The sequence below is a fragment of the Suillus fuscotomentosus genome (genome assembly GCF_016647785.1).
Source record: "Suillus fuscotomentosus strain FC203 chromosome Unknown F5891scaffold_203, whole genome shotgun sequence".
Lineage (NCBI taxonomy): Eukaryota > Fungi > Basidiomycota > Agaricomycetes > Boletales > Suillaceae > Suillus > Suillus fuscotomentosus.
The window spans coordinates 40472-65193 of record NW_024539715.1 but is presented as its reverse complement, the minus strand read 5'-3'; the positions used below and the strand labels follow the sequence as shown (position 1 = coordinate 65193).

At 46.6% G+C, this 24722-nt stretch overlaps 6 protein-coding genes across 6 annotated transcripts; all 6 read left to right on the top strand.

Moving 5' to 3' along the window:
* Positions 1 to 15129: 15129 nt before the first annotated feature.
* F5891DRAFT_901016 (uncharacterized protein) lies at positions 15130 to 15309 on the top strand (the record flags this gene model as incomplete). The annotated part of the gene is made up of 1 exon (XM_041373465.1): positions 15130 to 15309. A coding segment is annotated over one exon (180 nt), but the record flags the coding sequence as incomplete, so codon positions are not given.
* Positions 15310 to 15528: 219 nt separating this feature from the next.
* F5891DRAFT_966965 (uncharacterized protein) lies at positions 15529 to 15750 on the top strand (the record flags this gene model as incomplete). Its single annotated transcript, XM_041376249.1, has 1 exon — positions 15529 to 15750. A coding segment is annotated over one exon (222 nt), but the record flags the coding sequence as incomplete, so codon positions are not given.
* Positions 15751 to 15957: 207 nt separating this feature from the next.
* F5891DRAFT_904765 (uncharacterized protein) lies at positions 15958 to 16422 on the top strand (the record flags this gene model as incomplete). Its single annotated transcript, XM_041373528.1, has 1 exon — positions 15958 to 16422. A coding segment is annotated over one exon (465 nt), but the record flags the coding sequence as incomplete, so codon positions are not given.
* A 909-nt stretch (positions 16423 to 17331) lies between these two features.
* Positions 17332 to 18251, top strand: F5891DRAFT_1199776 (uncharacterized protein; the record flags this gene model as incomplete). The annotated part of the gene is made up of 2 exons (XM_041368785.1): positions 17332 to 17799; positions 17871 to 18251. The coding sequence occupies 2 exons, from the start codon at positions 17332 to 17334 to the stop codon at positions 18249 to 18251; spliced, it is 849 nt and encodes a 282-aa protein (XP_041216901.1).
* A 688-nt stretch (positions 18252 to 18939) lies between these two features.
* Positions 18940 to 19213, top strand: F5891DRAFT_905439 (uncharacterized protein; the record flags this gene model as incomplete). Its single annotated transcript, XM_041373535.1, has 2 exons — positions 18940 to 19075; positions 19122 to 19213. Coding segments are annotated over 2 exons (228 nt in total), but the record flags the coding sequence as incomplete, so codon positions are not given.
* A 3093-nt stretch (positions 19214 to 22306) lies between these two features.
* F5891DRAFT_988196 (uncharacterized protein) lies at positions 22307 to 23239 on the top strand (the record flags this gene model as incomplete). The annotated part of the gene is made up of 4 exons (XM_041377986.1): positions 22307 to 22397; positions 22530 to 22706; positions 22746 to 22865; positions 22962 to 23239. 4 exons carry the CDS (start codon positions 22307 to 22309, stop codon positions 23237 to 23239), a joined length of 666 nt encoding a protein of 221 aa, XP_041216899.1.
* Positions 23240 to 24722: the final 1483 nt, after the last annotated feature.

Below are 24722 nucleotides of genomic sequence, written 5' to 3'. Positions count from 1 at the left end.
TCCGCGCCTCGCGCTCGCCCTCTATTTCTTCCTCATCGAAGTCGATATCGTCTTGTTCGACGTGGATGATACTTTGGCGCAGAAGAGTGTATGCTTCTCGCACGAAAACTGGCGTGATTTCTGCTGTGCAGTTGGCACGCGCGATGGCTTCGCTCAAGCGGATCATTGATTCGAGTTGACGAACAGTGATCCTGTAGGAATGACGCCCTGCTCCTGTTGCGTCATCCTGTCGGAGGATACGGTACTTCTCTACAAGAATATCGGCGGCCTCTGGAGTCAGCTGCACAAAAATCAGTAATATCCGACAGACATCAAGTTGTATCCTACTTTGGGGTTAAACGTCCTGGCATACCGGATGTACCGCTGCAGAGCTTCCGTACTGAACTCCGGATTAATAGCTTCATCCTGGAACCGATGCACGTTTACAATGTGCTTAGCGATGTTCAAATCCGTCTTCTCATCGCACTCGTCTAGTACAACAAAGAACAGATCGAACCTGCTCATAATCGGAGCGCTCATAGCGACGTTGGCTCTTAACGTCCGCTTGCGATCGTAGCGTCCACCGATGGGATTAGCTGCAGCGAGGATGCTCGTGCGAGCATTGAGGGTCGCATGGATGCCTGCCTTCGCAATAGAGATTGTCTGTTGTTCCATCGCCTCGTGAATAGCAACTTGGTCGGAAATGTCCATCTTGTCGAATTCATCGATAGCGCAAATGCCATTGTCTGCAAGCATGAGTGCACCAGCTTCGATCGTGAAGTCACCGGTCTCTTCGTCTTTGACGACGGCAGCTGTCAGACCTGCTGCCGACGAGGCTTTGCCGGATGTATAGACTGCTCGCGGGAGAAAAGAGCAAATGTATCTGTTGGTGCATTAGCAGTTGGTTTAGTATGCTTCTTATCAGCAGCTAAAACGCACTTCAAGAATTGTGATTTTGAGGTGGAAGGATCGCCGACAATGCAGATGTTAATGTCCCCACGGAGGTGCATGCCCTCAGCTGTTTGTTTGTGGACACCGCCCATTAGCTGCAGAAGGAGTCCTTTTTTGACAATTTCGTGACCGTACACGGTGGGTGCAATGCTCTCCACCAGCCGAGAGTATATGTGATCCGAGTCGATCATGCTCTTGAGCTCATCAAACTCAGGCTCTGTCAGTGAGCGGAGGAATGCCTGTCCATCTTCTTCACCCTCCTCCTCCTCTCCGCGAACATTAGTGCCACCCTAGAGGAAAAATTAAGATTCTTTAACGTGATCACAAGCACACATACATACCCTGCCATCAGCGTCATGTACCATGCAGGCTAGGAATGCAGTCTTGTACTGCATGTCCCGCACACCAAGACTCTTGAGCCCCGTCACACCACTTCCACCTACACCACCTGTTGACGCGTTTGCCCCACCCTTACTCGCTTCACGCATTAGCTCCGCTTTGTTTCCACCTGGCAGCCCGAGCTGGCTGACATCTGGGACAACAATAAAGGTCCCAGTGAAAACACATTTATCTCCTGCCTTGGCACGTTCGACAAGTTCAGAACGAAGGATGACGTCCAGAGATCGAGGCATGGAACCGGTGGGTATCTCGGATGGATTCTCCTGTATGCGGACCTTCTGCCAATCCGTGAATTTGGAAGTATCGATTTGAAGCTGCCATGCGACGCGGTTTCCACATGTAGGGTTAGGACAGAGACTTGGCTGGACGTATATAAGCGCCCACATCAATGTATTTTTGAGGGACGTAACTTTACCTCGGTGTATTTGAATTGCTGCTCTATTTCGTTGACGAGACCACCGCAGACTTCACAGATGAAGCTACCGTACAGGAGTTCAGGCCTCACTTCGCTAGTGCGAGTGACAGTGCCGCTGATACTCATGAGGGTGCCTATCTTATCGGTTCTTAGATCGCGGATGCCGGATACTAGAGGTAGATGGTAGAATGCGATATTGAATTCTCGTGACTGGAGGTTTGCAGAGTCGGTTGTAGCGGCTGTAGGATTTATCTTGAGGTACTCGGGCTCATATTCTGCGACAAGATTGTGCAGGGCGCGACGGAGGTAGGAAAGGAAACGATAGTACTGCTTCTGAATAGCGTCTGCAAGGACGTCGTCTTTTTGGAGGAGATGTGTAAAGTCGACATAAAGGGTGGTTATCTCGTATTCACGCATAGTGTGGATTTGCTGGATGTAGATCAATTCGCCCTCGATGACCTCAGGAAGGTCGCCATCGGATGCGGGCGTTGAGGCCAATGCAACTTCTTCAGTAAACCTGCAAAAAACAAATCAGAAGACACAAAAGATATATTTGATGTGACCTACGTCTTCAAGAAAGACTCAAAGCTCTCTGACACGCTCTCGCCAACAGCATCTCTAACAAGTGGGACATCACCGTTTTGTTGATTTCTGGGTCGCCTTCTCCGTCTCGCTGTAGCACCGTCTTCTTCTGCCTCCTCAGCTTCATCGTCGTTAAATGCAAGTGCATCAGACGCCGGTCTCCTGCCTGCAGATCTGGGTGTTCCATTAGAAGAGGACATGGCGGCCATGGGAGCGCTGCTTGGTGGCAACGACGACCTAGGTGCTGGTGGAGATGGTGGTTCGTCGATATCCATGTTACTGAATTGAAGGAAGAAAATGGCAAATCGATCGAAAGTTGATGAATACAATTACTTTGATCGCGACGCGTTAAAACACGAGTTTGCCTGCCCTCAAGCGCGAGGTGTCACATCTGTGACACTGACACGTGATGCAGTCAAGCTTAATACTCGCGTGACCATGACTCACCTAATTAGTCTTGTATGCAGCAGCTGCTTGGAAGCATGCAAAATTCAGTACTCTATCTCAGTCTATGTTTTTAGCTTAGTACCAGCAGTGCTGTTGTAATGCAGGTAAATTAGGGTATCAGCTTTGTATGAACTGGTATGATGCAAGATTAGCCTTTATTTGCGAATATCACTGCGGGTCATACTCTGTTTGTCCTCACTCAAGGCTTCAAACGAACGCTTCATTACTGTCACAGATGACCGCCACGGATTCCGAACTAGAGCCTCTCGATCCTGCATATGTGGCAGATGTGCTTTCCAGACCTCCTTTTGTTCAGATCCCAGGCGTGTGCAACGTTCGCGATCTAGGTTCATATCCTACTGCGACTCCAGACGTAGTTACAAAGCCTGGTTATGCCTATCGTTCAGCAGAGCTCTCCAGCATCACCGAAGAAGGTTCATTCTTCAAGTCTGCTTAATATACGAAAACTCACTCCAATGCAAGGTGCACGGAAAATGGTCTCGCTCGGAATTTTGACCGTTTTTGATCTACGATCAGATCCGGAGATGAGGAAGTACAGCTCTCCGATACCTACCATTGAGGGTGTAGATGTAGTCCCCACGCCTGTGTTCAAGAACGAGGATTACAGTCCAGAAAAGCTCGCCAAGTGCGTACGTGCTGCCACCGTACCGCCCCATTTATCACTGACCTTCCTCAAGAAAGTTTGAACTCTACGCAACCGGAACAACAGAGGTATGCGACCTGATCAAATATTTTGTTATGTAATCGAGCTCCTGCAGTCTTTTATGATCCTTTACTCCCAAATACTAGAACATGGCGGGCCCGCATTTGGTACCATTCTGCGCCATGTCAGGGACAAACCAAACTCTCCTTTCATCTTTCACTGCACAGGTTCGTTCATACTTCCTCTCATTTCGGTAGTTTCTTAATTTTTGTTAGCTGGGAAAGATCGGACAGGAGTCATCGCTGCCATCCTTCTCAAGGTAATCGCTACCGTCGGTCTCTTTCAGCATCATAAACTCATCCCTTCTAGCTAGCAGGCGTGGACAATCACTTTATCTCACAAGATTATTCCCTTACACGAGTAGGGCGCGAACCAGACCGCGCAAAGGTCCTAGGAAGACTCTCGAAAGAGCCTTTGTTCGCTGCCAACTCTGAAGCTGCAATGCGCATGCTGACATCTCGGTATGCAAAATACAAATCCTCCAACACTGATCCTCAGCGCATTTCCTTAGATACGAGACCATGCGAGCCTTCTTCAATCTCTTGGAGGAGAAGTATGGCGGCGTAGAGACGTATGTCAAGACCTATACCGAGCTAACAGACCAAGACCTGAAAGCCATTCGTTCAAACCTCGTCGTCACAACAAAGTCCCGGATGTAGATATCTTGATCTCTTGTCACTTACTTTACATCATATGACCGACGCCCATCGCCACTGCCCATCATTTTTTCATGTTATTCACCATTAAAGTATTATGTGCATGTATGTACCGAGAAGTCCGCTGCAAATCAAGCCAGTCAAAATCAAACCTAATCACCCCTTCCTGGGTCCCACCACAGGTAAGCCCAGAGTCCGCCTCGTCCTCTGTTGCATTACCCCTGGTGCTGTCGCACCCTGTAACGTGCTCGCCAGCAGCCCATTCTGCCTTGCCTTTGGATTGAGCGGGCTCAGCGCAGGCTTCTGCGGAATAATCGGTGGCACCGGGAGGTCGCCTGTCACTCGCCGCCGCATCGGGGGTTTGGCGGATACGGGCGGCGAGAGCGGTGTAATAGTGATATCATCCTGAGATGAGGCGTTCCCAAGATCCTGACGTCGCGCTTTCTCGTGCTTGCTTTGCAGTGCGCGGAAATGATTGAGAAGTTCTTGCCATTTGATCTCATCGCGGCCGAGCTTGGAGCGTGAGGCGATGGGATTGGGTATCCTAGAATTTGGTTATCATCAGCGCATGATGAAATGAGAATGCATAAACTCACGCTTTTGGAGCAATATGAAGGAAGCCGGCGGAGTTGACTGCGTTAAGACGGTTACGGAGTGAGACGAAAGCGGTAGATTGTGGGAGCAGCATGAGTAACCCATATAGACACTTGAACAAGTAGGGGTAACGTTCAGGCTCCAGGAGTTGAAGGCGTAGGTCTTCCGAAACATCATCAATCTCTGATTCATCTCATTAATAGATAACTCACAAGTGAACACAGGAGATTCAATCAGCTGCACCAATTTGTCGACCTGGACCAGCAGTGGAACGGTGATCTCCAAATCAGCACTGGCGTGACATTTATTAGTAACAATCAAATACGTCACATAAAACAAACCCACAAGATTGATAGCAAATTTGATGCATGCTCGTAAGCCTGCGCAAGCAGGCACAACGAAAACACTGCAACCGGATTATGACACCATGACCTGTAAAGCGTGGTAAACAGTGCTTGGCCATCTTGCTGCACATGTCACATCAGTCAAGAAATCAAACGAGAATGCGACGAACCAACCCTTGTCTCAAGGCTCTTCAGCCGTTTGCGAAACTCCGCCAGTTCAGGCGAAGTAATCAAGATCATATTCAACTTCTGTACGATGTCGCTTGCAAACTCCAGATCCTGTATAATAACAGTCAGCTAATATTGCAATAGGGACCACGAAAAACAAGCAACCTCTTCTTTCTCTAAAATCTCTGCAAACGTTTTATATATCCTCTCCGTATTGAGATTAAGACACAACTGGCGAATGATGAGACTGCCACGGGCCTCAAGAAGCTTCCTATCTGTGCTGAAGAGTTCGAGAAGATTCATCATGAAAACCTTGAAATAGCTCTCTTCCGAGGAGGACGATATTTGCGCGAGGAGCTGCAGGTCGTGCTTGATAACCTAACAAAAATATGAGTCACGCGATGCAAGTCGATGCATATTTGAGTACCTCTTCGGACGAATCTGACAGCGTCTTCAGCAACGCCGGAAAAGTACCATCATCCATCGCAAGAATCTGACAATCTTCTCAGTTTGTACATTCTCCAGACGGATTCAATCACACCTTCTTGGGTGCTTTCTGGTGCAGCATTATAAGCCACTTCAGTGCAGTAACCCTAGTTTGCTCATGTTCACTCAAAAACTGTATCGTCAGTTCATTAACCGTCGCCTGATAATTAAACTGGTCTGCTTCCTCCTGCACGGGCGAAGGGGGCGTTGGAGCTGGAGCTGGCGGAGGTGGTGGAGCACCCGATACACTATTGGATGACATGCGTGATTGAGGCCTGCTCGAAGACTCCGTGACGGTAGTTTGCATTGTCCCTGAGCGAGGACGCTGTGTCAGGGTGGTCTTATCGGTTGAAGACGACGGCTGGTTATCGGCCATTGACTCGGGAGAAGAGGCGTCTCTGGACGGTGGCTGGACGGTTATTTGCCGTGAAGGTTGGGGATTTGGGGCTGGTGAGCTTGCTGGCGCAACTGGCTTCTCCGTTGTGTTCTGTCGGGGTAGGCTCTCCACTGGTCCGGGTAGGTTTTGAATGACGTTCATAAGTAGCTTGTTGGTCCGGAGCGCAGCCGACTGGATCATAGGAACATGGTGTGCTAGATTCGGGAGTATGGCAGGAATAAGACGAGGCGTGAAAGGCACCATAACATCGGGCACAAATGTCAAAAACTCGGCAAGCCAACGAAGGGCCGTAGATTGTTGAATTTCGTCATCTGCATGCAAGGTAAGTACCGTGCAATGTTAGCTTCGATGGAAACAGCTCACGTTGGTTGTCGAGTTGTTGTATGAGAATTTCTATTATGGCTGCATAGTCTATCCGTACACCCTGCCCCGGAACCAAGGCTGCGCGAGCAGTGAGCACTTTCAACGAACGCATTTAAACAACACCTACCCCCAGTGCCACGATAGTCTTCTGATTTGTGCTCATCCTTTAAACTGAACTCTCCATCATGATCGTGACCAAAGTCACTCTCAGGGATGAAAAGTGCGCGTTCAGAGTGAGACATCGTGATGTCAGGAAGCTTCTCATCTGGCCGTCGTAGATCGGAGGATTCATCATGTTCTTCTTTGCGTTGACGAACCATGCTGACGTCTCTGATTTCACGTAGGAAATCGGCAAGAATGTTTTCCGTGGCTACGCGCACATCCTCGGTTGGGTCTGATAAGTACTTCCTGGACAGATGCATCAGCGAGGACCTCGAGCCACAAACCTTCCGACTCACAGGAGGCCGTCTAAAAACTCTGGGAGGTATGTTATAAGTTCGAGCTCCGGAACCGAGTCAAGCACCGTTATCCATGATACTAAGTAGCTCCTTGTGAATGGACTGATAACATATATCCTGTCTTGCAGAAGTGGAATAAAGCGCGCGAGGGAGAATGCCTTCTTCTGCACAGAGACGTTTTCTCCTAGGGATCGGTCATCGGGGTAAGTAACAAGTATACTCTGCTCCTGAGAATCGAACAGGTCACGAATCCTCTCCGTCTCTGGATACTGCGGAATATACACCGAAGCTGTCTCTGCCACGATATCCTTCAAGAGTCGATCAAGCAGCTCCGCTCCATTCTTGACTGATAGTTCTGAATCAGCGGCTAGCTGAGAAGTTCGGCTCAGTCGTAATGCAAAACTTGACGAGGAGCTACCGCACTTTACTGAGGGCGTCAAATATAGGGTTGAAATAAACAAGAACTTCGCCCTTGGAGACCTTGGCGATGTTGTACAGACATTCGGCGGAGAAATATCGTATTCTGTTCTCAGGATCCGTAAAGCATGCCAGAACAGGTTCGACGAATTTCTCCATGTAAGGGGCGACGTCCACACCGAGGGCAATGGCTGTACCAGCTAGGCCAATGAGACCTCCGTTCCTGATGTGAAGTGGATTTGACGGATTGCTGAACATGTCCACCAACTGTTCAATGATCTGGGTTATACGACGCTGGTCACTTTGCTGGTGGCATTCCCGAATCTGCCTGAGAACGATCAACGCATTAATATTGACTGCAAGTGAGTATTACTACTTCTCTAATTCAAGAGCGGCTGCCTTTCTCTTCTCATAAATCTTGTCTACAAGCTGTTTTGCCACAGTAGTGTCTGCAAGACAATGTCAAGTAATAATTTGACTGTGAGCAAAAGACTTACCCATGACTCCAGTTACCCTGCAGTATACAACAAACCTGACTGCACAGATATTATTGAGAAAAGCGGCGTCAAGCCACCTCTGGTTGACGGAACAAACTGAGTATACCAGCCCGCCGCGTTCGGTGATCGCCACGTCACGTGATTCTCCTGACAATGCACAGTCGCTGAGTCAGCTTACCTCAATTTATTTATGTTGAGGTACTATTTTTGACTCAGATCGCGGATTTTCAAATAAGTCGAACTGTCCAGCGTTGCATATAGGGCCTGCGCAGGTATTACGGTATGGTACTATCAGTCAAAACAAACAGGCAAAGTGTTGAGTATTCTCATACGAGTTATGTAAGACGGGAGGTTGACTATCATTATCACAAATCAAATGGGTTCTAACTTCTTGACTCATTTAGTCTGGTGTTAATCGCCGAGTCACTCAAAGTCCGTTATCGATATTTTTTGAATCCATATGGGCCGTGCGAGAGAGATGGTGCACTACCAACCCTGCTGGCGCCTTCTGCCGCAACTACGGGCTTGTATTATCTTTCAAGAATAAGCCCTCTTTCGGTGCTTTCTCGGTTCGCTCTCGGCTCACTGGCCCGTTCCTCACTAGGTTTGAGGCTTATTTACGTATCGATAAATATCACCCATTCTACCTTGGGCTACCTAGGCATCTCGTACCCTCTCTCTAGCCATGGCAACTACGGAAAGTGCTACTGACGAGAAATCCTTCCACGTGAAGGAGAAACCTCACTGCATCAAGGAGGATATTGAGACACCCACCGGAGAAGACACAGACGAGATTGTTGTCCTTGAGAACGAGCGAGATATTGCAACGCACGTCATTTCCGTGGACGACGATCCTAATCTGAGCCCTTGGACCCTTCGAGCTTTCTTCATCGGCCTCGGCCTTTCCGCCTTTGGTGGATCCCTAGGTAAAGCAGTCGACATCATCCAATCGAGGCTCTTACTCACTTGCACTGCTTCCTAGCTCAAATTTATTACTTTAAACCTGTGAGAGTTTCTTGATCAAACGTCAATTCGGAGGCCTCATTCGGGTTGACACTCCAGCAAACTGTCCTTGTATCTCTGATGTTCCTCGGCATCATATCCTATGTGATTGGCCTTGCTATGGAAACATTCATTCCCCGCCATGGATTGCTCCGATACCTGAATCCAGTGCGTCCGAGTCTTCCACGTAGCCCCTGATCTTGGAGTTCATTCGTATTAGGGGCCCTTCAATAAGAAGGAGAATGCGTTCGTCATCATCATGGCCAGTGCAGCCGCGAACTCTGCATTGGGTACGGAAGTCCTCGCTGTCCAACGGTCCGCTCTCAATCCAATTCTTCTGTCGGTAGTGACTGACGACCCATCAGTTTGTATTATAACATCGTACCGAATACTGGCTCATCAATCATTTTGTTGTTCTCTTCTCAACTGCTCGGGTGCGTTGCGTCGATGTACTCCTTACTTCACCTATCGCTGAAGCCGCGAACCACAGCTATGGGATAGGCGGTCTGATGCGAGGTATTTTTGCATCCGGCAGTAGCTATACTTGGAATCTCAACTCATGACACTGAATCAGGGATCCTCCTCTATCCATCGAAGATGTTGTACCCTGTCGTTCTCCCGTTGCTCTCCATGCTCGACGCTTTCTATCACGATGGCATCAAAGCACGTCGAAAGCTTACGGTCTTCTATCTTGTCTTTACTGCGTATGTTTAAACTTCATAATCTGATGTTCAATTTTTAATCATCTTGACTTCAGAATCTTTATATGGGAGATTTTTCCCGAATGGATATTCCCACTGCTTACCGGTCTCTCGATATTCTGCCTCGCTGCTCCTAACAATGCTACTGTCTCTCGTGTGTTTGGTGGTTCCAACGGAAACGAGGGCCTCGGTTTATTGTCCCTGTGCTTCGACTGGCAGGTAGTGCTGCCATCTCGATCTTGGGAACACTTGTGTTGAACTCAATTTGTTTAGTACATCTCGGGTGGTTTGAACCCGATGTCTATCCCACTGAAAGCTCAGGTTAGTTGGCACACCGGTGCGTACGACGTTTCTAACGTTTACCCTAGCTCTCCAGCTTCATTGGTTATCTTCTCTGCATGTATGTAATTTCAGTCACATCCCAAAATATCACTGAGGGAGGTGAAGGGTTGTCTTTGTCGCCGTATTCTACAACAATATTTGGGAATCTCAGAACTTCCCGTTTGTACGTAATATTCTCGTTGCGCTTTTCAACCTCCAGGCTAACAATACACCAATTAGTTGGCGCAGCTCCTCTTTTACGAGAACGGGACTGTCTACAACCAGACTTTGATTATGGATTCCAACTATGAGGTGGATCCTACCTTAGTGGCAGCACAGGGGCTGCCATTCTACGCCGGCACCTGGGTTGTTAACCTGCTGACAACCAATCTCGTATGCGATGAATGACTGCTGGTGTAAAATGCTTTGCTCATAGTTCCAACGCAGGCATTGGGTGCAACGTTCACTCACTTACTCCTGTGGAACAAAGATGACCTTCGTGCAGCCTGGACTTGGATCAACATGGACACATTGAGGAGTTGGCGTGCTAATTTCGATTGGAAGTTGTGGAAACACAGTGGGAAAAGGGAAGTCACCGCTAACACTGAGGACCTCGACCCGCATTACCGAGAGATGCTGAAGGTTAGTCCTCCTGACATGCGATAGAGACCTTACTATTAACATATTACTCTGCAGTATCCAGATGCTCCGAATAGTTGGTACTTCTTGACGTTCGTTATCTCCTTCATTCTTGGATTGGTCGTCATATACAAGACAGATTCCACGCTTCCCTGGTGAGCAACATTCTCACTCTCCATCTGACGAAATTTTATATCATGTCCCTCAAGGTGGGGCTTCATTGTCGCAGTACTCTTGGCCGCTGTGTCTATCTTGTTCTTCACCGCGTTGTACGCTATCACCGGCATTTCGCTTTCCATCCGCGAGTATTGTTTTTGCTCTATAGGTGCCCTGAGTTGATCTTTTAGTGAAGAAACCCTAGTCCAGATGATTGCTGGCTACCTACACAAAGGAAAACCCATGGCGAACATGTTCTTTGTTCGTTTTGCCATCATTTCCAGTCTTTGACCAAACTGATGTTGGTATTCACAGGTTCTTTACAGCTATGTACGCATCTTCATTTTCACCTCCTCGACCTTTTGATTTATTTTCTCCCTAGAATGCCGTGTCTCAAGCAATGCTGCTCCTAAGCGATCTGAAGATCGCTCAATGTATGTGCGCGTTATTTGTCGGGAAAGGCGTCTCTCACTGGCGGATTCCTAGACGCCAAACTGCCTCCCCGTGCTGCATTCACAGCCCAGATCATTGGCACCTTACTCGGCGCTGGTCTCAACTATGGTTAGGGAGCCATCTTGCCTATTCATTCTCCATATTTGACTTGTTTTAGAATTAATGGATTCTATCATCAATAATCAACGCGAAATACTGTTGTCTGTACAAGGAACGAATATCTGGTCTGGCCAGCAACCTCAAGCATACAACTCGCAAGCCATTGCGTGGGGTGGCCTTGCTCATGAACTCTTTTCGTCTGGTCAAAGATACCAGTGGGTTCCTTTATCCTATGTCATCGGCCTGGTTGTTCCTCTTCCTTTCTGGATCATTCACCGTTACTGGCCGAAACTGCGCATGGATTACTATTACACTCCTATCATCTGGTACGTTCTCAATTCATCAATCACCATTATTCGAAGCTCATTATATGAACAGTGCGTATCTCGGAACTCTTTGTGTTGGAATAAACTCCTCGGTTTTGTCGTATTTCGCGATCGCGTTCTTGTCTCAGTGGTGGCTCCGCACTAGGTACCCGCGTTGGTTCAAGGAATACAACTATCTGGTTGGTGCAGGTAAGCTCTGTGGCCTTTTTATCTCGACCAGTAACATAACGCTATACTATAGCCCTTGATGGTGGAACGCAGGTCATGGTGTTCATTCTCTCCTTTGCGGTCCAAGGGGCTGCTGGAACATCGCACCTTTTCCCGGAATGGTGGGGTGCAGACCAAAACGGAAACTACGACCACTGCTTGTATCTCTAAATACCACGCTCTTAGTCTATTACATCAGGTTGATGTGTTTTTGTAATCATACAGCAGGGTTAAAAATATTTAAGACAGGTTTTAATGTTATCTGGAATGCAAAGAACATTCTTGAAATTTAAACTAACATATATACCATGAGCCCATTCAGCAACTGTTGTTTGAAAGAACATTTCGCCAAACCAAACATTATTGGTCGGCACACACTACCGAAATTCAAGCTCAGTCTGAATAGTGAGTGACACATCGGGGTCAGCAATATCTAAGAGTGCTTTACATGTTGTACAAAATGCGAAGACAATACTTCAAACTTTGGGCAGTCGAAAACTTCATGTATTTGTAGACATTTTCACCTTGATTAAGTAACAAATATATAAATTGGCATAGATGTCTAGCTTAACTTGAAATTTTGGCGGTCAAAGTTTTGTCAAACATTAAAAGAAACAGTTCCTCCAGATGCGGAGGAAACCGGCTGCAATTATTGACCAATAGTATGACATGAAGATAAGTAGTAGAGCCCCCCAAAATGAACGCTGAACTATGTACCAAGTAGGAAGGTGTGGTGGGTGATCAAAATCTAGCTAGCAAGGTGACAGTAAAGGTAAGAAAGAGATATACAAATGAACTAAGAACGAGCTCACCAAGCGAGGTGATGGTAAAGGTAAGAAAGGGGACAAGCTCAATCTAACATCACGCCGCCTGCTAAGTAAGCATAGCTCCACCATAGGAGGACGGAGCCTGAAAGAGGATTGACTCAATCCTGAAAGACATGTGAAAGGCGGGACCACTAAACACGATCAGCACCGAACACGCCCACTGAGAGTGGAGAGTATTTGAGTCAAGCTCAAATGGAAGTTATGTCGCTCATGATGATGCTAGATATCATGCGGCCCATTAGCTTAGTATAAATAAAATTACACCCAACTAATGGGCCTCACACAATTTCAGAAGGCATCCGTGCACCGGTATAGCCAAGAAACAGTTCCTCCAGATGCGGAGGAAACTGGCTGCAATTATTGACCAATAGTATGACACAAAGATAAGTAGTAGAGCCCCCCAAAGATATAAACTGAAGAGATGAATGCTAATACAAAAGGTAGTAATACAAAGATGATGCACACAACATTACACATCCGCAAACAGCGGGTTGTGCGCTGGCCGACCATGAAAGAGTAACCTGCACCAGCAAGGGACGTGGCACCCCCTGCCTGCATCGAGTGACTAGATATCATTGGTCCGAAGAATGTATGCAGTCTCCGAATGAACAATGGACATGTAGGAGGTTTGCCATTAGAGCACAGCCACAGAAATGGATGCAGAGGAAAACGAGAGTCCCACGCAACCAAGAACTGCGTGAAGAGAGGGAGAGGGTCTGAACCAACCAACCAACATTGGATTAACACCCAATTCCCTTCCAGCCATGAATCGGTCTTGTCACGCTAGATAAGGAATGAGAACTCATTGTTGGATAAACCAACAGAAGCTCATTGAGTGATTTTTGACATGTCCCTCAAAATTACATCATCTGGCACTACTAACTCTCCAAGCCGAAGAAGACCATAAAACCCACAATGAAGCTGTGTTATGCGACTTCATGTCTTCTCGAACTTCAGCAATGTGCAGTAGGAGCCTTTCACTGATTTGCTTTCTTGCCTCAATCACTCCAAATTATGGCAAACTGAAAAGCTGTCCACGAATGTGAGGATGAAAGGGATGCAGATAGACTGAGTAAACAGGCAAAAATGGTTGCAGAGAGTAAGGTTTTGACATCAGCCCTGGGACTTGGAGATGATGACCTTGATATTATGCTTGCCAATGTATGTAGGTTCACCACGAGCAGAGGATGACTTTTACCTGCAGCAAATGGTCCTGATGATGTAGCAAGCAGGATGGCTTGCTTCCCGCAAATGTCACACAGACCAACAGAGTGTAGTCCCTCCCCCTACTTGTGAGGATGAGTTTGTGGTGACCGCTGTAAAGATACAACAATGCTTGATACTATACAAAGTAAGTGTCAGCAATATAAAAATGTTGTAGTGGTCTTGCACAGCCTAGTCTGCTATACTTGCTAGACAAGTGTGTTCGACCTGAGGGGTTTGCTATTGGAATAAGTCTATAGTTAGTCAATTGATAAACTGTCAAAAGTCCGAGTGCGAGAAATGAGATCCAAAGGTATAATTACAAGTCCGATGCCAAGGTGTCGGCCAATGTTTTCGGGTTTAGTGGGTTTCGGGTGTGGGTTTGGTGGGTTAATGTCGGGTTCGGGAAATGATTGTCGGGTATAGTGAGCAGTATGCGGAATATCGATAATGACAGGTGTTTCAGATAGAAAGAGCGGTAATATTCGCAATGTCAACTAAGAACTATGAAATATCGGGTTTGACCACAAAGTGTCGGGAAACGGCTCCCTACTACTTGGATGATGAATATGCTATGTGGAAACCAATATATATATAAGTACATAGAAATACGGAACCCTATAGGTGAAAGTAGTGGCCGAAGAATTTCGGGTCCGATGTACATGTAAATAAACATGAGGCGCTGCGGATTATGGGAAAACATGTAATAGTGCTCGCTATGACGTGAGTAATGTGCGAAATAATCAACTACGCACCTAGTGGGGCTAGCTGACAAGACAAGACACGGATAGGACAAGTGCATGGGAAAACATCGGGTCCGCTGGTCAAAGTATCGGGTTCGGCAGATATGCGACCGGTTGCATCGGGAAGTGAATATTGAGCAACAGACATTTGATGTGATGCATGAAATGGCTGAATATGAGCCTAGCGCAAGCTCAAGTGCTACACCACCCATGGGGAGAGTTTGAGTCATCGACTAAAGAAATGGAAGAATGAGATCAAGGAACAGGAAAAAACAATTGTGGATGCCCACTGAAATGCACTGAACCCTGAAACACAAGTGAGATTATCACCAGCTCCTGCATCGGCAACCAGTGAGAGTCTTGTACATCAGTCAGCCTTGGGTCACCTGACACAGACAGAATGTGAACCTACTGAATGCCCTTGTGCTAAAGACACCATTTTGGGTACAATGTCTCCGAAGGAGGTGATTGAATCAGTGGGTTCTGAACACAACCTCAATGCCAAACAATGGGTGGCTTTCAGAACAATCACAGAATTCTTCATCACAAAATATGTTGACAAAACCATGCCAGCAGAAGAGCAACTCAGAATGCTGATGACTGGACCAGGTGGGACAGGAAAGACTCACATTGTGAAAGCCGTCCAACGAGTGATGCAGCATTATGGGTGTGCACATCTCATCAGGTTGTTGGCCCCAACTGGATCAGCAGCCGCACTCATTGATGGCATGACAGTGCACAAAGAACTGGGAATCAAGATTAAGTCAACAAACAAAGAAAAGGGTAATCACACACCAGGCAGCAGTGCACAAAACTATTCAGTCTTGATCAGTGTGCAGAATTGATCACAGCTCCAGGATGAGTGGAAGAATGTCAAATTCCTCCTTGTAGACAAGGTCTCCTTGGTGTCCTTACAGTTGTTGGCTGAGATAGATCATGCACTCAGATATGCGAAAGAAAAGCCAGATCAGTGGTTTGGAGGTGTCACAGTCATATTCTCTGGCGACTTTTATCAGTTTCCCCCAGTTGGAGGGACAGCCTTATACACACCCATCTCACTGTATGCAGGCCAAAATGATGCTGAGATACATAAGAGGCTCAGCCAGCTGGCATGGAAATTGATCAACACTGTAGTCAACTTAATGGAACAGCAACACATGAAAGATGACCTGGAGTATGGTGAGGCAGTGAACTGATTATGTGAGCGAAGATGCACAGAAGAAGACATTGAATTATTCAATTCCAGAGTGATCAAGTCAGCTTACCAGATGGGTGTGGACATGGGTCTCTCTGAAAATGCAGAAGCTGCGGCCATTGTTGCCACAAATGCCATGTGAGAGGTGCTGAACATCTGCAAGGCAGAGACTATGTGCCTTGACCCTGTGAAATTGATGCTGTGCACTGCTTTAGATAAGTCTGGCCGTAAACTTTCCATCTCAGAACATGATTCTCTGCTGAAGATGAATGTATCTGCACTAAAGTCTTCATGCCCTCTACCAGGATATGTCTCACTGTTTGTGGGGATGCCCATGATTTTACACTCCCAGAACCTCTCAACTGACCTTGGCATCACAAATGGTTCACAAGGCATTGTCCAGCAAATTTTCATCACAAGATCATCAGCAGGCTTCAACCATGCATCCTGTGTCCTGGTCCACTTCCCTGATAGCAAAGTGCATCTCAGCAAGCTTCCCCAAGGCTGGTATCCCATCTGTCCTGCAACATGGACCTTTACAACTACAATGGATGGTGCCAATGGCATTCAAGAGAGGTTATGGATCACACGGGCCCAAGTCCCACTTCAACCAGCTTTTGCCATCACTGCCCATTCTGTGCAAGGCAAAACACTGCCTCGAGTTCTGGTAAACCTTCATGAAGGTGGTTTTGCAGCATATGGTGCTGCCTCTCGTGCAAGGGGACACATGGGCTTATTGTTAAGAATGTGCTCAAGGGTCAAATTCAAAGGACTTGGCTTCAGCTCGTGCGCTGCGCCCCTTACCTGAGTATGTGCTCCTAACTTCCGAAGGCTGTCAAACGATGTCTGAAGGTTACTGGACGATGTTCAGAGGGCGTCGGGCAATGTCCGGAGTCTGATGTCCGATACACAGGAATTCTGGCGGATGTTTGGGAACAAGAGATAAGACTAATCTGGACGAAGTCTGAACTAGAAAGGAAACAGCAGAGGACTACCAGAGGTAGAGGCAGAGGTGTCAAGTCTATAGGATTCAATCCTAAGACGAGCGGAGGATGATGAGAGAGAACTCAAGTCGGATGGAGGAGGGAATGAGCAGAGTCTAAGATAATATTTGAACTAAGGATGTACATAGATTCTACAGGGTTTATATACTACTGATGATTTAATGGAGAGTAAGCCAGCGCAGTCCGAAGCTATGCAAGGCTGTGGACGGAGGGTATAGAAAAGTCAAACACTAGTCTATCGGAAAATAATAAATGAACCCGAAGATTAGAACAGAGGAAAATAAAGGCGGAAATGAAACGAGGTACTGAAAATGATTTATAGTCTAACTGGAGTAGGAACATACAAAGGGATAAGGTATGGAAGTTAGACGCAGGTCGGATCTGGACATAGATAGACATTGGCCGGATCCGGACATCCGGAAATGATGTGTGTGATAGGTCCGGGTCCGGAACATGGGATATGACACTTATGCCTGACAGAGCGAGTGACTTCCGAACAGCTCAACAAGCGCATTCCAATAGACTTATCTGTTGAGGTTCAACACTTCTAAGCCTTGGAACACAACACACTGGTCAGAATGGGCCTGAAAGAAGGGGTGACTGTGGCCATACCGGATGCAGAGGGTGAGGTTGCTCTTGCTAGTGTGCCCATCAAGGTGGAATTCACTGGCCAGGGCACACATTCTCTCACACAGAAATGTCAGCATGAGCACACAGATGAAAGCTTGTCAAACAAAGCATTCAGCCAAAATGCTCCACCCATCAAGCAATGTCGCACATTGAAAAATGTATATCCACATTCCCATCTTGCCCCACTCATCCTCCAAGCACCTGCTGCAGCACCTCCACCCACTGTTGGATGCAGATGGTCTATGTCCGACTGGTCCTGCTCATACAATAGCGTGTTCATGGTTTTCTGCTACATGTATGCCCAGGCTGATGAAAACTGGCAGATGACATGGGCCCAAGTGAATCCCCTGTGCGGCACATTGGCAGCATCATTTGAGTTCATACTGCAGTCTGACACCAACTGTTTCTCACCTGAGGTTTTTGATCATTCTAGGGACACTTTTCATGATATGCTCTCAGCATATGATGCCACACAGTTCCCCATCAGGGTGCTCGCATAGCATCCATCGTCACCATTCTCAGACTGTTGTGTGGTGATGATGAGCCGCTCCTGCAGATGGTCCCCATGTCTCCTTCTGGTTTCCCCCCTGCTGTCGCTTTACTGAACTTTGGACTGCCTCAATATTGTGTGGCAGTTCGGAATTCAGACACATCCAATGCACATATGTCACTCCAACTCTGGTTAGACCTTTGGCTACAAAGGCAACTTGTCAGGCTCAATTGTGGCCACTGTGCCTCTGAGAGGGAAGAAACATTCATTGTACCATCACATGACATTGGCCTGCATGATGCCCCTCCTGTAATCTTCTTTGAGGTGATGCCCCACAAAGTTGGTGTTATTGTGCCATCAGATACACTCACCCTATAATGCCAATATTGTGAAGCCTCGTATCAGCTCAATGGAGTGATATATTGTGAACAAGAGCACTTTGCTGCATGCCTCATCGTTGACAAGAGTATCTGAAAATACAATGGTCAGCAGAATGATGGTTGTCCACAGAGAGACAAGACTTCTACTGCAGATCTGGTCAAATTGTCTCAGCAACCTGCACTTGCATACATTTATGCATGCAGAGAGGTCAAGGATATCCAAACCTGACATGCTGCCAAAAGACGATGGGAGTGTCATGTGGACCACAGTATGTACCTACTCATTTAGCATGGCAGCAGCTCCTGGCTCTAAGGAAGTGGAATAAACTGGGCACGCTAACTTCAAGGACAGACATTGCTAAGGTAGGTGATTTACACATGATGCTCTTCCAGTAATCATTTTACTGTGTACAGTTTATCACATGATCATTGACAACTCGGCAGCATGATACATTGATCATCCATTTCCCCACAGTCTAACATCTCCAGGATTATTATCAATATATGCTTCTACCCATGAGCTAGGCCATCGACAGGTGAGCAGTCACCAAGTGACACAAAATACTGGCATCGGGGATCTCATGCAGAGGGAAATGGAGCTCATAGTGAATGTGTATGCATTTCTCAATACAGTTCCTTGTCTGATATCCTCTTGTCAGATAACTTCCATTCTGAAGGCGTCAGGCCCTGTGAACATCTTCTATTTCATAATCAACCCTGCCCACTTTGGACAGTCAGTAGAAAATCTGTACTACTTGTTGTCCTTGTTTCACAATGGTATCTGTGCCTTATATTTAATGGAAAATGGTGAACCCATGATATGTGAGTCTCTCATTTTCATTGATCTAAGCTGGCTGAATGCTCTCAGACTTGTGTGAACCACCAATGAGTGAAGATTGCATGGCTGGCATCTCAAGATGGGAGATGGTAGTGGAAGTCAATATGGGAACCTGGAGGGTGAGTTTCTTGCCATCACGATATGCGTGTTTACGACAGTCAGTTCATCCAGAGAGCCATCACCGTTGTAAAGATACAACAATGCTTGGATACTATACAAAGTAAGTGTCAGCACTATAAAAATGTTGTAGTGGTCTTGCACAGCCTAGTCTGCTATACTTGCTAGACAAGTGTGTTCGACCCGAGGGGTTTGCTATTGGAATAAGTCTATAGTTAGTCAATCGGGGAATCGTCAAAAGTCCGAGTGCAAGAAACAGAATCCGAAGGTATAATCACGAGTCCGATGCCAAAGCGTCAGCTGATGTTTTCGGGTTTAGCGGGTCAGCAGGTTTCGGGTGCGGGTTAGGGAAACGATCGTCGGGTATAGCGAGCGGTATGCAGAATATCAATAATGATGGGTGTTTCAGATAGAAAGAGCAGTAATATTCACAATGTCAACTAAGAACTACAAAAATATCGGGTTTGACCACAAAGTGTCGGGAAACGGCTCCCTACTACTTGGATGATGAATATGCTATGTGGAAACCAATATATATATAAGTACGTAGAAATCCGGAACCTATAGGCGAAAGTAGTGGCCGAAGAATTTCGGGTCTGATGTACATGTAAATAAACATGAGGCGCTGCAGATTATGGGAAAACATGTAATAGTGCTGGCTATGACGTGAGTAATGTGCAAAATAATCAACTACGCACCTAGTGGGGCTAGCTGACGAGACAGGACACGGATAGGACAAGTGCGCGGGAAAAATGTCGTGTCCGATGCGGCCGATGTGTCGGGTCCGCTGGTCAAAGTGTCGGGTTGCATTGGGAAGTGAATATCATGCGACAGTCATTTGATGTGATACGTGAAATGGCTGAATATGAGCCTAGCGCGAGCTCGAGTGCTACACTGTTTTTGACATTCAGACCCCCATGATCCCTCACAGGGCACCAGTGACAATATGACCCTTGCCACACAATGGACTTTCCTATGCAGCATTCAAGTGTATCACTACATATATAGTTGGCACATTGTGTATTCTCTCCAATGACACCATTCTATCCTTCTTGCATTTTCTGGTTCTTTTTTTGGGGTGGTTCTCAGGGTCGGTGTGATTGATGGCACACAGACACCTGTGATGTTTCAGATCGGCTCAGAGGCCTGTTACAGCACACATCAATGTCCTACCATTGGACCAACAGTTGAAGGTTGAAACCTCGGACAACGGTCTGAAATCATGTTCCAAACTGTAGATGACAATGATTGTGACCCTATCAGTCAATGATGTCATGGACTACCAGTTCAGTTGATTAGCTAACTTGCCAAAATATCACTTGACATGCTGCAATCACAATGCCAGAGACTAGGGCCTCCCTGCCTCAACATGAGACCCAAACTGATCCCACTTTTCACCAACACCATCACACCAGCCCTCACTACAGAATCATATACCCCACATAAATGAATTTTGCTTCGCTGCTGGACATTTTCAATGGCGAGGGGGCTTGGATATTCAGTGAGCTTTCCATTGGGCTGCCACCACATGTCTGCTGATGTACTGTAGTCGAACAACAGACCAGGTCCCCCACCAGCCTTTCACATTGTGCCTAGCTTAAATCTTGAGAGTGCCGCACGGGAAGAACATTTTGCACCCATCCCCTGCTTGATTTTGGTGACCGGCCAATTGTATTACATGCCTGTGATCCTGAATAGTACAGACTTCTCTCCTCCAACACATGCGCACACTAACTTTGAATAGCTATCATGCACTCCATTGCCCATGACTGGTCTGTTCATACAGTATATGCTCAAGACCTTGAGTTAGCCAAGAACATTGCACGAGCAGCAGGGAGAATCTGGAAACTTCGTCTGCAGCAGAACCAACTAGATACTGTGACAGAGGTGTAGCACACACATGCTCCAACCTGGTTTGCAAAACGAATGATACTTTGATATGAATGTCCTGTGTCCATTCAATGTGAGCATCCAAGCATGGTGGGCTTGTTCTGTATTGTCCATTGATGAAGACGTGGGTCACCAAGACATACCTCGGTCACTATTCAAAGAAATTTGTGGCAGGACGATGAGACACACCCTAGTCTAAGAGTGATGGTGTCATGGTGAATGGTGATCATGTCTGAGACCACTCAGATCAACCAATGGGGTGAGTATTCTGATCTATCTGAACTCATGTTTCATTCTGTTCAAAGGATTGAGATCAATTGCTCAGAGCCTCGGTCAGACCATGGAAGTAAGCCCCCCTGATACTTGCTGCTGGGCCAGTGCCTGGTTAGGCTGATAGCCAATACCAAGAGATCAAATCAATACCAGTCAGACACATGCCCCCATCAGATGCACCATGATCAGTGTGGCCAGAAGATGTACATTCCCCAGAGCTGCTGTCAGTCATCTTACCTATGTATCTCATAGATGCCCAGTCTTCAATCAGACTGCACTCATGCAGATGGTATACCAGTACCTTCCACTACTTACAGATGTGGTGGCGCTGTGATGCTCAGACCTGCACTGGGCAGCAAATAGGGTATTTTCATATATGTGTCAAGGAGTATAGGACACTACCAGTTTCATTATCATTGTCCACCTTTTGTCTTGCAAGTAACCCTTATCCGAAACTGAACCTGCTTTCCTGTGCATTGCACATCTGCTTATCCGCGCTTTCCCATGCTTTGGATACCTCGGAAATGCATTATGAAAGTTCCTTATCCATCCATAAGTCCATCCAAACACCATTGGTATGTGAATTTCCTTACCTCAAGGCTTGTAAAATGTGTTGCAGCCTTATTACATGTCCTTACATATTTCCTATATTTCCTATCCCTTCCTACTCCGAGTGGGATTCTAGATAGTATAAGTTGCCTATACTTTGGACTACTTACTGCACTTCCCTTATATTATGTACCTCACCCTATAGGTTTGCCTTGGAAATAGTCCCTAGTAGTGCACACTTTTGAGCCCCTATTAGGTTCCTTATACCTCTATACCTAGGATTCCCTTACCTCGCAATATACCTTTGCCCTTACTCCCTTGAAACCTCATTCCTTAACCTCCCTATACCTTGTCCGCACTTTCCTGCACTTTCCGCACCTTCAGCCATGTGTTCCCACATTTCGGATAACCTCGGATACATTCCCATACCTCACGCATACCTTGTCCACTATTTTCCCACGCTTAGCACACTCTTGGGTTCGCGCATATCAATCATCTCTCTAGTAGCAAATCCCTTTAGGGTCAAACACGTCTGTTTAGACATAGCAGCTAGGCAATAGCTAGACCCAACTTTGTCCTTGCTACTCAGCAGGACTATTGTCACCACAGCACTTCAAGGCACAAGCTGGGAGATGCAACATGTGGGTGCAGAGTGTGTGGCCACCCGGTTTGACAATATTCTGCAGCCATTTATCAGGGAGCACATGGCTGAATTTTGGTTTTTGCTCCACATGGCCTCAGCAGTCATTAATGGCTCTTGCGCAATACAGATGTTGCGATCTGATTGTGAGTGCCCAATGAACCTCAACATTGTTGTCCCAAAAGATCGTGATCTCTCACTGGTGGTGCTTATCCTCAAAACCCTGAAATATCACCAATCACAGAACATGGCCATAAACTACTCTTACACAAAGGTTGTCAGCTCCTACTCAGAATTCCAGCATGGTCCATTGAGGATCACAGTATCCTAGGTCTTTGCAAACAGTGTCTTCAAGGTCATTGCCACCACTCATACCACTGCTGACATGACAGTGATGACAGCTGGAGGGCTCGCCATCTTCTATGCATCATGGACATTGGAGGGCATAGCCATCACCAATCACTCAGTGCTACACACCACACCTGGCAAAAATGTAGGTTGTATGGAGAAACAGGACTGGAAAGTCTACAATACAACCTCCTTTCTCAATGAACCCTGTGGACTGCTATGCCTGACATTATGGAATAACATGGCCAATGTAGGACCACATGCCTTTGTCACAGAGTGGGACCAGAGGTTTCCCATCAAGGGCCTGGTCAATCGTTCCAATGTTATCTAGCCTGTCAGATCGGTGTTCTAACATAGAATGTCCATATGATACTGTGATTAATGGACACACATGTCATCTGCCAGCCACACCAATGCCACATGACTTGGTCAGCATCGAGTTACAGAAGCAGAGAATTGAACATGCCCTTATCCGTAGAATAGCAGGGATCAGTAGCAATGACGCAGACGTGACAGGAAATGTTTTGGTGGTCAAGCACGCTCGAGGGAATAAACATGAGATTGTCAACTGCTCAGTGCAAGACATCGAAGGCATCAACACAATTGTCCAAAGGTCATCCAGGCTAACAATATTTGATAATGAATTAACATGGCCTTCTCACAGGACAGTTGGACATGCAGAATTCTGGACCTGAAACTGTGTAAGAGGGTACCAGATCGCTGTGGAGGTTGCAGTTGGCAGAGTTTGCACCTGATATTGTCCCGTTAGTATGTAAATGTAGAATTATATGTTTGAACAACTTATGCTTTTAGCGTGTCTTGAATCATACTACACCCTTCTATGTTATTGTTCATCTGTCAGTGTGGTGTGAAAGAGATGGTGTTCCAACCCATCACATTGAGGTCAGGCCTGCATTCTGATGAATCAGAACTCTTAAAAGCATCAAGAGATGAATGAACATGTCATAGCTCATACTTTGGCCCAGATGCAAGGCAAACAGAACAATATCTCAATATTCACTGTGTTGAATACATGCACTTAAAGATGGTAAGACATATACTACTCAGTCTGCATTTCCTGCCAGTCGATCCATTATGAGACCTGCTCCCAAAAAATATGGCATATAAGGAACCTTGCATGCCTCAGCGGCCAGATACTCCGTCATCTCAATGATATCCATGAAGGCTCCAGTGACTGTTACATCATTTGCAATAGTGTGCACCATCTCTGCACAAATGAGGGTAGGCACATCAAGACTTACAATGCAGTTGGGTTGGATACTTGCACAGTTCCTCCAATGCAAACATCACTCCTTGGGTTAATTGGCCAGCTGCAGGAACTCCATTGGAGTGTAAGTCTGCACTGGTTTGTACATGGAAGACAGAGAACTGTCCCAGCTGACGATTGACTATGGCTCATAAGTTCATAGTGGGAGGCTCGAGGGATATGCACAAACCAAAAACAAAGGTGCCTTGGCAGTTGAACAACTTGACTAGATCAAGGGCTGCTGCTAACATAGTTTTTCTCTGAGCATGCAGAATAAGATGCAAGTAATGGTGGTTTGAGATAGAATGGGCCAAATACCTCAGAGTGCCTTGAGCAGGTGGAATCGGGGTCCCTTCTCGATGTGTGACCAACATTTGAACTGAAACATGGGGGGATAGTGAATCAAGCCTGTCGATCAGAGGGGCAGATTGGTAAGGCATGACAAGGCATGAGTTCAGATTGAAAACATCTGCATGAACTTATTGGATGATGTCATATCTGACATGTCACCATTACAAGAGACAGAGGAGGTGTCATATCCCATATA